This window comes from Labrus mixtus, chromosome 18 (assembly GCF_963584025.1).
Source record: "Labrus mixtus chromosome 18, fLabMix1.1, whole genome shotgun sequence".
NCBI classification, from domain to species: Eukaryota; Metazoa; Chordata; class Actinopteri; order Labriformes; family Labridae; genus Labrus; species Labrus mixtus.
The window spans coordinates 15,178,437-15,189,777 of NC_083629.1; the positions used below are offsets into that span (position 1 = coordinate 15,178,437).

The 11,341-nt window shown below is 41.1% G+C and overlaps 2 protein-coding genes across 2 annotated transcripts; one reads left to right on the forward strand and one right to left on the reverse strand.

Annotated features, from left to right (window-relative positions):
* Positions 1-1,261: 1,261 nt before the first annotated feature.
* On the forward strand, positions 1,262-7,398 carry LOC132993178 (cleavage and polyadenylation specificity factor subunit 3). Its single transcript, XM_061062869.1, has 18 exons — positions 1,262-1,394; positions 1,498-1,561; positions 1,876-1,973; positions 2,098-2,226; positions 2,318-2,495; positions 2,598-2,687; positions 2,785-2,935; positions 3,332-3,507; positions 3,586-3,744; positions 3,901-4,047; positions 4,174-4,326; positions 4,515-4,623; positions 5,138-5,236; positions 5,365-5,459; positions 5,564-5,651; positions 6,206-6,272; positions 6,430-6,526; positions 6,624-7,398. The coding sequence occupies exons 1-18, from the start codon at positions 1,324-1,326 to the stop codon at positions 6,723-6,725; spliced, it is 2,073 nt and encodes a 690-aa protein (XP_060918852.1). The 5' UTR covers positions 1,262-1,323; the 3' UTR covers positions 6,726-7,398.
* A 131-nt stretch (positions 7,399-7,529) lies between these two features.
* LOC132993179 (uncharacterized) lies at positions 7,530-9,566 on the reverse strand. The gene has a single exon (XM_061062870.1). The coding sequence runs from the start codon at positions 9,535-9,537 to the stop codon at positions 8,515-8,517; it is 1,023 nt and encodes a 340-aa protein (XP_060918853.1). The 5' UTR covers positions 9,538-9,566; the 3' UTR covers positions 7,530-8,514.
* Between the last annotated feature and the right edge of the window lie 1,775 nt (positions 9,567-11,341).

Sequence of the window (11,341 nt, forward strand, 5' to 3'; positions counted from 1 at the left end):
AAACCAAAATAAAATAAACTAAACTAAACCAAAATAAACTAAACTAAACTAAACTAAACCAAAATAAACTAAACTAAACTAAACTAAACCAAAATAAACTAAACTAAACTAAACCAAAATAAACTAAACTAAACTAAACTAAACTAAACTAAACCAAAATAAAATAAACTAAACTAAACTAAAATAAAATAAAATAAAATAAAATAAACTAAACCAAAATAAACTAAACTAAACTAAACTAAACTAAACCAAAATAAACTAAACCAAAATAAACTAAAATAAAATAAACTAAACCAAAATAAACTAAACTAAACTAAACCAAAATAAAATAAAATAAACTAAACTAAACTAAACTAAACCAAAATAAACTAAACTAAACTAAACTAAACTAAACCAAAATAAACTAAACTAAAATAAACTAAACCAAAATAAACTAAACTAAACTAAACTAAACCATGAGCTGATGTTGGTGTCAAAAAGCGGACATGGGTCAAAACGGAAACTAGTTAACACCTGTTCACTGTAACAGTATCTTCTACCTCCATGACGTCACACCAATATATTATTGAAGGTCTGAATGGAGCGGAAGGAGGATGCGAAAAAGAAACATACAACCGAAACACCGGAATCAACAGGTTACTTGTGATGTGAAGTTATGTTTAATGATTGACCGACATGGCCAGTAGAAAACGATTAGGGCCTACCCGTAACTATAAGGGAAATTAAATATTAAACTTAACCTACTCCACCACTTTTATTTTAGTACTGAGGCGGAACACCAAAGACTTTCGCCGGGGGTTAGGATAAATAAAAGCAAAGTATTTAAAAAAGAGTAAGCGTACAAAAGAAGTACCTTTCAGTCCAGTGACCGTCTCACTGTGAGTTGTCCTCAAAGAAGCTTTCTGTTTACCTCCAGTGACTCTTTTGCTTCCCTCTGAGTTTTACAGCCTACACCCAGCAGCACTTAAAGGGGTCGCAACGACGTAGGATTTCTAGAGCTGGATTATAGGAGAGATACCTGTGGGTAGAAAATATTAACATAATATTACATAAATTAAAATGTCTTTATATGTATTCATTGATATTCTGTCCCCTGTGACATTTTTAATGTTGTGTTTTTTTTAAATTCGTTTAAGGTCAAAGTCTGTTGCGGAACCTTTGTCTAGGTTTTGTTTTTGTAACGACGCTATTTTGGCGCAACACCGGATGTGTGACGCTCCGAGAGACCACGCCCCCCCCTTTCATTCATTTTTACAAACAGCACAGGTATGAGAGGATTCATTTTATTATATTTTGAAATTTAACAACGCAGCAGACGCGCACATGGCTACGAAACGCAAAGTGGAGGTGATTGTCCCCGCAGAGGAAAGCGACCAGCTCCTAATTCGCCCGCTGTGAGCGCATTTGTTATTTAATAGACGAAAAGTCAATATCACATTTTGGTATGAAAATAATGTGACGACCTGCATATGTGCGTTTTTCCTTTTGTGACAACAGTGGCGCTGGTCAGGAGGTGGGGAGGTCATGCATCATACTGGAGTTCAAAGGAAGGAAAATCATGGTAAACATATTTCTCTTGATTATTTGACAGAATATTAAATTGAATTAAAATTCAGATTTAAAAAAATCTAACAATAACTCTTACAAATTCTTATAGGATGTTTTTTTTTTACAAGAGTACAACATGTAGTTCATAAGTGTAGGCTGCTTTTAAATGATATTTATTCAATTATAATTTGATTATCTAAGTATTACAGTTTTGTTTGTGTTTTTTGTTGAATGTATGTAACAGGGACTTCTTGGAAAGTGAGCGTTGATACTGAGTGAATATTTTTGACAAAATAAATTCAGTAAGATTTGTCACGTGTATTGCAGCTGGACTGTGGTATCCACCCCGGCTTGGAGGGAATGGATGCTCTTCCTTACATAGATTTGATCGACCCAGCGGAAATAGACCTGCTGCTCATCAGCCAGTAAGTCTGTCCTCCTCACCTCAACGGTCTACATTTGATATTTTGGGAATCCTTACGAAGTTATGCCCTTCAACTTGAACTCTTTTGATGATATTCTTTTAATGTTGTTGCGTCCTCTCATCAGTTTTCACTTGGATCACTGCGGAGCTCTGCCGTGGTTCCTCCAGAAGACCAGCTTTAAAGGCAGGACCTTCATGACCCACGCCACTAAGGCCATCTACCGCTGGCTGCTGTCAGACTACGTCAAAGTCAGGTAGGGGGCAGGAGCAGCGATCGTTATCGAACGTTCTTTAAAAATAAGAATTCTTGTTCCCAAAATGGATATTTTCTTTCGCTTCCTGCAGCAACATTTCTGCGGATGACATGCTGTACACTGAGACTGACCTCGAGGAGAGCATGGACAAGATCGAGACCATCAACTTCCACGAGGTCAAGGAGGTCGCTGGGATCAAGTTCTGGTGTTACCATGCCGGTCATGTGCTGGGAGCTGCCATGTTCATGATAGAGATAGCTGGCGTCAAGGTAAAAAAAAAAATCTGTGTTTGTTAATGGATCACGTTTTTGTCTTTAGGAAAGTGCTTTTGATGCATTAAAACTAATCACTTCTGTTTTTCTCCTCCTAAGCTGCTGTACACCGGAGACTTTTCCCGACAAGAAGACAGGCATCTGATGGCAGCAGAGATCCCCAGTGTCAAACCTGACATCTTAATCATAGTAAGCTAAATAAATAATTAACTTTTTCCCCTCCATTGAATGGCTTTTTTTAGGTTATTAAAAAAAAAAAACGCATTATCTTTATCGTGTCACGCAGGAGTCGACTTACGGCACCCACATCCACGAGAAGAGGGAGGAGCGTGAAGCTCGGTTCTGTAACACCGTCCATGACATCGTCAACCGAGAAGGCCGCTGCTTGATCCCTGTGTTCGCTTTGGGACGAGCCCAGGAGCTGCTGCTCATTCTGGGTAAGAAGTCCTGTCACTCCCTGATTGGACTTTGCCTCTCATTAGGCAATTTCTCCACGATACAGCAAAATGAAGATTCTTTGTTGCATCCCAATTATATGACAACTCAATCAAAATACAATTAGAATCAAAGACTCATCTTCTAAATTTTATGTATTATGCTATTACGGGTTAACTTTTTTTGATTCGTAATCAGATCATTTTGGTTGTTTCCATTTTTATTTTGCTTTTTTATTTTTTTATTTTGATTGTGTGCTTTTTCTAATCCTGATTTTCTAGCACATTCAGCTACACGTCTGCGTGAAAGGTGCTATAGAAATGCATGACTTATTATCATTTTTATTATTACTCTGGATCAGAGTTGTCTTTAAGATTGTCTTTTATATTCCGCTGCAGATGAGTACTGGCAGAACCACCCAGAGCTCCATGACATCCCCATCTACTACGCCTCATCCCTGGCCAAGAAGTGCATGGCCGTGTATCAGACCTACGTCAACGCAATGAACGACAAGATCCGCAAAGCAATCAACATCAACAACCCTTTTGTCTTCAAGCACATCAGCAACCTTAAGGTACGGAGTGTTACAGACACAGATGCCCGCCCCTTGATGTTGAAAACATATCTGAAAATAACTTGTGGGTCCTTCCAGAGCATGGATCACTTCGATGACATCGGTCCCAGCGTGGTGATGGCGTCTCCGGGTATGATGCAGAGCGGGCTCTCCAGAGAGCTCTTCGAGAGCTGGTGCACCGATAAGAGGAACGGCGTCATCATTGCTGGATACTGCGTGGAGGGCACACTGGCCAAGGTCAGAACATAACAGGAAAATCAGGAAGTGCTATTTCATTTTGTAATAGGAGACCAAAAAAAAAAAAAAAATCCAATGTGATATCATGTAGAGCGATTTTTGTTCCTTTAGCTCAAATCAGATGTGTGTATTGTAACAGTGAACTTTGAACAACAGCATATCATGTCGGAGCCGGAGGAGATCACCACCATGTCTGGACAGAAGCTGCAGCTGAAGATGTCTGTGGACTACATCTCCTTCTCTGCCCACACGGACTACCAGCAGACCAGCGAGTTCATCAGGGCGCTCAAACCACCTCATGTGGTACGCGAGCAGAAATAACACAGGGTCCATTCATACTAGGTTTTTAATATTCAGCTGTCTGTTCTACCCGTCAGTTTTACCAGTTGTGAATCTCCCCACACTCGGCTGGCTGTGTGTTTCCTTCAGATCCTGGTCCACGGGGAGCAGAATGAGATGGCCCGTCTGAAGGCGGCGCTGATCAGGGAGTACGAAGACAACGATCAGGTTCACATCGAAGTCCACAACCCTCGAAACACAGAAGCCGTCACCCTCAACTTCAGAGGAGAGAAACTGGCCAAGGTTCACTTACTGCTTTATTCTTTCTCTAAAAAAAAATATTTCACCATCAGATGTTTGTGATCTGAAGGCACTATGGGCTCTCCACGGGTTTATAATGCTAACTTGTGCTTATTGCCTATATTAGATGATGGTAGTTGAAATAAATCTAGAGGCTGCGTGTGTTGCCTAAACACCTCTCCTCCTCTCAGGTGATGGGCTCTCTGGCTGATAAGAAGTGTGCTCAGGGACAGAGAGTTTCAGGCATACTTGTGAAGAAGAACTTCAACTACCACATCCTCAATCCTTCAGACCTTTCTAGTAAGTTTCTCATGTGCTCCAATCCTCTTATTTCCTTGGTGTTTGTTCTTTGCTTTCATCACATGGTAACTTAGCTGAAATCAGCTTTCTTTTCCACTCTGAAACTAGTTGCTAGTGGTGGACAATATATATATATATAATTGTTGTGAAGGATACTGTTCAGGAGAAGAAAAATAAATCAACTTTATGATTGCTGCCTAAGGATACCTCATACCACGTTTTAAGCCTTAACAGAGGTATTTTAATTACTGGTGTGGTGTTGGAACAATGTGCACGAATATTATTTAGATCTTAAACTTCAGGCTGCATCGAGGACTACTTGTGAGTGGGTTGTCAAGCTCAGGAGGATCAGTTCTTCTGTTTATTCCGGGCGAGGATCAACAGTTTCTACTCAGCTGTGCACACTGCTGCTCTTGACTTTCTTTACTCTGTTTTACCGCACGCTTATAGAAAGTAAGAGAGGAGCATGGAAGTAATGAATCAAGTTGGAGTGACCTGATGTGTGTTTCTGCAGCGTACACAGAGCTGGCCATGAGCACAGTCAAACAGTCCCAGGCCATCCCGTTCACCGGACCTTACTCACTGCTCGTCTGCCACCTGAGAAACCTCACCGGTAGGAGGTCCACACTCGTGTTTGTGTACCAAACAGTTTGATATGTGTGCAATATTATTTTATTTTTTTCTGATCTGATTTGCATCTTTAATCTGTGCTGACTGTGGCGGTCTTTCCTCTTGTCTCAGGTGATGTGGAAGAGCTGGATGGAACCGAGAAGAACACTGTGAAGATCTTCAAAAACATCACTCTGATCCACGAGGCCGGCATGGTGATGCTGGAGGTGAGCGGTCGAGAGGGGGGGGGGGTGCCACTTCAACCGGCTGTGGTCATGATAGCACCACTTTCTTCACACTTCACGTCTTTTCTCTGTATCTCCTGTTTTAGTGGATAGCGAACCCTCTGAATGACATGTATGCTGACGCAGTCACCACTGTAGTGCTGGAGGTCCAGTCCAACCCAAAGGCTCAGAAAGGTCAGTTTGTTGGTTTGTCACGTGTGTGTGTGATGTGTGTTTTTAATTTTTACCTGTAGGAAGCATCAAACAATTTAGTCATGCTTCACTGAACTCAGTTACTTACTTGCTGGTCAGAATTTGGTGACTTTGATCTCTCAAGAAAACGTATAGGGCTATATGTAAAGAATTCATGTGCAAATTACAATTTCACAAAAAATAAGTTGTGACATTTTTGTACCCAAAAAAAAGCAAATGGCAACTTCCTTAAGAAATCACATAGTATCTGAAAAACTATTTTCACCCTCAGGTTGAACATATGTCAACGAATAAATTCACTAGATGTTGGTGATAAAAGGTCAAAAGTCAAGGTCACTGTGTCCTCACTCCTCAAGTGTCATGAACACAAAGTCTCAGAAACACCAGGAGCAGAGTCAGGACACCTCTGGTTTTATGTTCCTCCTTTGAATGATAATGGTGTGATGTCTCGTGTTTCATTTTAGGCCTACTTCACCATGGTTTGCTTTAAGGCTCATGCATTTTCTGGTTCATTGAGTCGTTGATTCTTTCAACAGTTATGGAGACCCAGAGCGCCATCATGGACATGGACGTCTTCCAAACGCGATTAGGAGTCATGTTGCAGTGAGTGAAACACTTCATACCACATTGTGTAATCATTGTATACAAGTGGAAAAGTGTGTGATAGGTATACTGTAACATAAAATGTCAGCAGTAATAGAAAGTTCCTCATTCATTTTTAGTTATAATAACACATCTTGGTTCTCTGTTTTGTCTTTAGGGACATGTTTGGAGAGGAGTTTGTGGATTTCAGTGATGGTAAAAACATATCTCTGACAGTAGACGGGAAGACAGTTATCATTTGCTTGGAAACGAGGGTGAGAAGCCTTTAACTTGTCACATGAACTCAGTGTGATTTATTAAGTGTAGAATGTTTTTGTAGCCTTTCTCACTGACCTTCTTGCCCTTGAATAGTCGGTGTGCTACGAGGATGAGAGCACCGAGGACGACTCCCTGAGGGAGATGGTGGAGCTGGCAGTGCAGCGGCTCTACGATGCACTAAACCCGGTCATCTGAGGGCCGAGCCAGGACTGCAGACGTGAGTTTCAACGAAAGAGGAACAAAGTATCTCAAGTTCAGACACCACAGGTATACATGCAAAGAATTCTGTGTCTGGGTTTATCAAACTGGAGGTATTTGTGTGCTAAAAACTGGACAACATGCATCTCCATCAATCACAGGAGATTAGAATGGCGTCCATATTTTCTACATAGCTAGGATCCAGTGTTTACTTTGATTCATCCCAGCTACATTTTACTACAATTTGGATGATGCTTTTCATCATTAGGCTCTTGCCTCTCATCCAGTCTGGTTGGCATAATTGACGGCCGCAATAACCAATCACAGTTCTCCATGTGTTGCTTTTAAAGTGTTGGCCTTCTTTTTATAACTCACTGAACATTAAGGAGCAGAACAGCAGACATGTAAGAAAAGGAACTAAGCTGTGAAGATAAGGATTCTTTAAAAAAAAAAAAAAAAGGTTTTAGTGTTAGTTTGTCATACCTGCACTTTCTTTGAAGTATGTGTTATATGTTTACTGTTTATGACTAGATGCACTGTAGCTTGTTTTACTTGACTTTGTGACTGATTTGCACTGATATTACAAACGTGTTAAACTTTGAACTGTGATGTGAAATGCACTTGATGTTTGTGTTGATAATAATAATGTTAAAATAAGACTTTTATAAAACCTTTTGTGTCTTTAATTCTGAGTAATGTTGTGACTTGGTCAGTAATATTGTCAAGAGATGTTTTGATTGAAATAGAAGTGCTTTGACTGACAACGAAGTTAAAACAGTGAGCAAAGCGCTGACAAACACGGCTCATCAAATCTTTTATTAAGATTTTTGACAATAAAATCTGTGAATTTCATTATAGATATCATTTAAGGCACATTCTTTAATGTAACAATGTGAATATACAGCCACTGTTCCAATAATGAAATAAAGCTCATCGACACATTCTTCACCTTTTTATATTGCTACAAATATTTTAAATAAATAGCAATACATTTAAACATAATTGGTACTTGATAAAACTTTAAAAATAAAGACGTCTGCTTCCCAGATGACTTTATAAAAGTCAAAACATACAACAAGTACTAGCAGCCCGGTTGTAAATCAAACAGTAATACTTCTGTGTTCATACCAGATGGTGGGACGCATTTAAGGACTGCAGACACGGCACAGCAGAGGGTTTAACTAATCTTCTGTAGAGCTTGGTGCTCAGTAGTGTATCCCTATCAGAACCTGAAAAGTACCTGGTCTGATTCATAATCCTGTTCCTTGTTCTTTTGTCAGACTATATTATCATTTGAAGATGTATTTTCATTTCTGCTTGTTTTTAAGAAAGTCATTTTTTGTCTCCTTTGTTAATTGCAACAATAACAAAAAGTCCTTCGAAACACCTCAGAACTAGAACTGAAACTATTTTTTAGATGAGATCATTCTTACTGCAGGCGATCACAATAGATGTGTGTAAACTTACAGGTGTAGTAACAAAGAAGACACCATCGTAAGCACACAACTATTGAACACCAGTCCTGTGCTGAGATGCTGCAGAGTGAGTGACTTTAACATAAGCACCTACAGTTCAGTGTTTGATTCGCAGTTTTTTCCAGGAGGAGGAGGAGTGGTCTTTCTAAATTGCACAGTTACCCCCAAAGATGATGGTTCATCATCTATGGTTCACTACATTTTTTTATTTTTAGGTCACTGTTTCCTGAAGGTAAGAGGACACACATTAGTTCAGGTAAGGTTCCTAGTATTCCTGTCTAGAAATAACATCCCTCGTCCTCTGACATCACTCAGTGACCCCGTTTTAAACTGATGATTAAAGCCACGGCCATCAACAGCATCACCATCAGTCCCATCTCCGTGACCCCGATCAACTTCTTATCCGCGATTGACTCGTGCTTCCTCTTCAGAAGCTCCTCTTTGCGGGCACTGACGTCTTTCTGTCTCTGCAGCTGCTCGCCGTAGTGCTCCTTGAAGAACTTGTCGAAATCGAAGACGCCCCCTCGGTCGTCTCCGTCCAGCACCGAGTGCCGCCGGCTCCCGGTTTGCTGCCCCGCGGTGCTCCCTGAGGCGTCCCGGCCGGAGGAGGGTCTGACTGACGCGGTGAGGTCTGACTGACTCAGAAGACCCCGGTCGTACTTCTTCTTCAGAGCCTTGTTTCCCAACACGGTGTAGGCCTCGCTGATCTCAGAGAAGCGGACAGTCGCGTCGTCGCTGCCGGCGTTTCTGTCCGGATGGTAGATGAAGGACTGCTTGTAGTAGGCTGTTTTTATCTGGGCTTGAGTGGCGTTAGATGTCACCTCCAGGATTTCATAATAGCCTGTTTTGGTTTTGTGAAGGGGCTCGGAGCGGGTCCCGCTGTATGCTCTGACAAACACAAACTCTCCACGTCTCTTCGATGGAGCAGTCCTGGACGTGCAGCAGGTCCTCTTAAACACGGCATTGCTTTTGTATTGAGGACAATTTCCTTCTATATTTTGAACCCAGGTCTTGTCAGAAAGTGAACACCTTTTGAGTCCAAGGTGAAAGCTGTGTTCGGCGTTGTTTTCCTTTTCACAGACATGGTCAACATGACCGAACCCTGTTGTATAAGAAGTGTCCTGTGAAACTCCAGCGGTCACTCTCCCTGCAGCACTTTGGGCTCCACACAACTCGCCATTTCGATTATTGTCAGGCAGGAATCCCGGCGAAAGAGACGAAGAACTCATAAAGGTTTTACTGTGTTTCTTCTGACTTTCCAGGCGGTGTCTGTTGCTTATTTTCAGTACCAAGTCATAGGCAGCCCTACCAAATCGCTGCCTGACCTCCGCCATGTTTAGAGGCAGAAGAAGAAGGAAGTATTGAGTCTGCTGCAGCGCCCCCTAACGGGAGGCATGCCAAAGACACATGAACTATTACATGTATCAGAGTTCTTCCTGTACTTCATTTGTACAGTCATTTTACTAAAGATTTGATTGAAATGTACTTTGTTTGAGAAACTTAAAAGCTCTACAATTTCACTATTGAAGTGTCTTAAATATCTAGGACAGAGATATTATACTGCTCTTTAAGTTGTATACTGCACACATCTGGAAAGAATTAGTATCTGATAAGAGGAGTCCCCTTTCAGTTGAATGTTTGCCCAGAGGTGTTGTTGGCAGGATGGGTGTTGACTTGCCAGGGAATGCCTAAATCTAAGATAATCCACTCCCACAGTGGAAGGTAAACAAGGGGACCCCTGTGGCCAGAGAGACACCCAAGGACAGAAAACAGATGTCCTCAAGTGTCCTGTGACATTATGTATAAATAGCACTCTCAATGTATGTTCGAGAGAGCTCATTATTGGCTTCTTGACTCTCCTGGGCAGACGTGTTCAGTGATTCTGCAACTTGTTAATAAATAATTTTGTTTAAAAGCAAGTCAGTTTCAACGGCGAATTTCTTAATCATCAAACATATCATCAACAACGGAAATCCACATCACTATCTAACTGAACTTCATGGAAGCATATAGCCTGATACAACATTAGTTCAGGTACCTGCGTTTTTTGGGGTACATTTGCCTTAAAGTTTTGGTCTTACAATACACTTATCTTTGTTAAAAAAGTTAAAGTTAATTGTAATTTATTTTATTTAATTAGGGCCCGAGCACCAACCTTCGGACTGAGGACCCTATTGTGACACGATACGTAAAGTTACCTGGTGTCATTTTTTTTGTTTTTACTCATTTATTTAGTATTATTAGCTATTCCTGTTTTATTTTGTACTTACCCTTGTCTCTGTCTTTCAGATCCTGCTCCCCATGTTTTCCTGCCCTGAGCCTCCCTTGCTATGGCAAGCCCTTTTAACATGAAATGAGTAGCGGTAATAGCAATTGTAGATATCAATAATTGCTGTTTGACATCTAAGGATACCAAGCCTACATATCCACAATGCAATTTTCACTAGTAACAATTCTAATTAAAGACATCTACAAATAATGTTTTAGTAGTGGAAATGTTCATTGTAGATGTCTGTAACTTAATTACAACTTGTCATCTTATGGCAAGCCCTTTTAACATTAAACCAGTCTGGCTGACAAGTAGCGATTATAATCCGGCATATGCCGCAGCACATGCCACTCATATTCGGCATATGCCGCGGCACGAGTGGAACAGACTGACACAGACCAGAAAGGCATGCTAATGTAATTTTGACATGTTTCACACGATTCACAGGCTACCTTTTTGAACGAACTTGACCGAGGCCCTGTTTATTACCTAGATAAAATCCTCTTGCACCCATTGTCAGCACATGAGTGGACCAGACCATTACGCAGAATTTGAGTGGACAGGACTGGCATATGCCACTCCTATGCTGCGGCATGTGCCTCTCATGTGCCACTCATACGCCACTTTAGTGCCACGGCATATGCCGCTCATATGCGACATATGCTGCGGCACATGAGTGGACCAGACCGCCACATATGAGTGGCATATGAGTGGCACATTTCGCGGCCAGTGGACCAGACTGGCATATTCCACTCATGTGCCGCGGCATATGCCACTATGGTTGTTTAAATGTCCCCTGTGAAGCACTTTGAAATCCTGGTTGTTGATTATTAGCCAGATTTTTCCACTTTTTCCCATTTTGTCTAAAG

Coding starts and splice junctions, on each gene's coding strand:
- LOC132993178 (XM_061062869.1), top strand. CDS start 1,324: ATGGCTACGAAACGCAAAGTGGAGGTGATTGTCCCCGCAGAGGAAAGC. Junction 3,508..3,585: donor AGCACATCAGCAACCTTAAG/GTACGGAGTGTT, acceptor GGGTCCTTCCAG/AGCATGGATCACTTCGATGA. Junction 6,527..6,623: donor TCATTTGCTTGGAAACGAGG/GTGAGAAGCCTT, acceptor GCCCTTGAATAG/TCGGTGTGCTACGAGGATGA.
- LOC132993179 (XM_061062870.1), bottom strand. CDS start 9,537: ATGGCGGAGGTCAGGCAGCGATTTGGTAGGGCTGCCTATGACTTGGTA.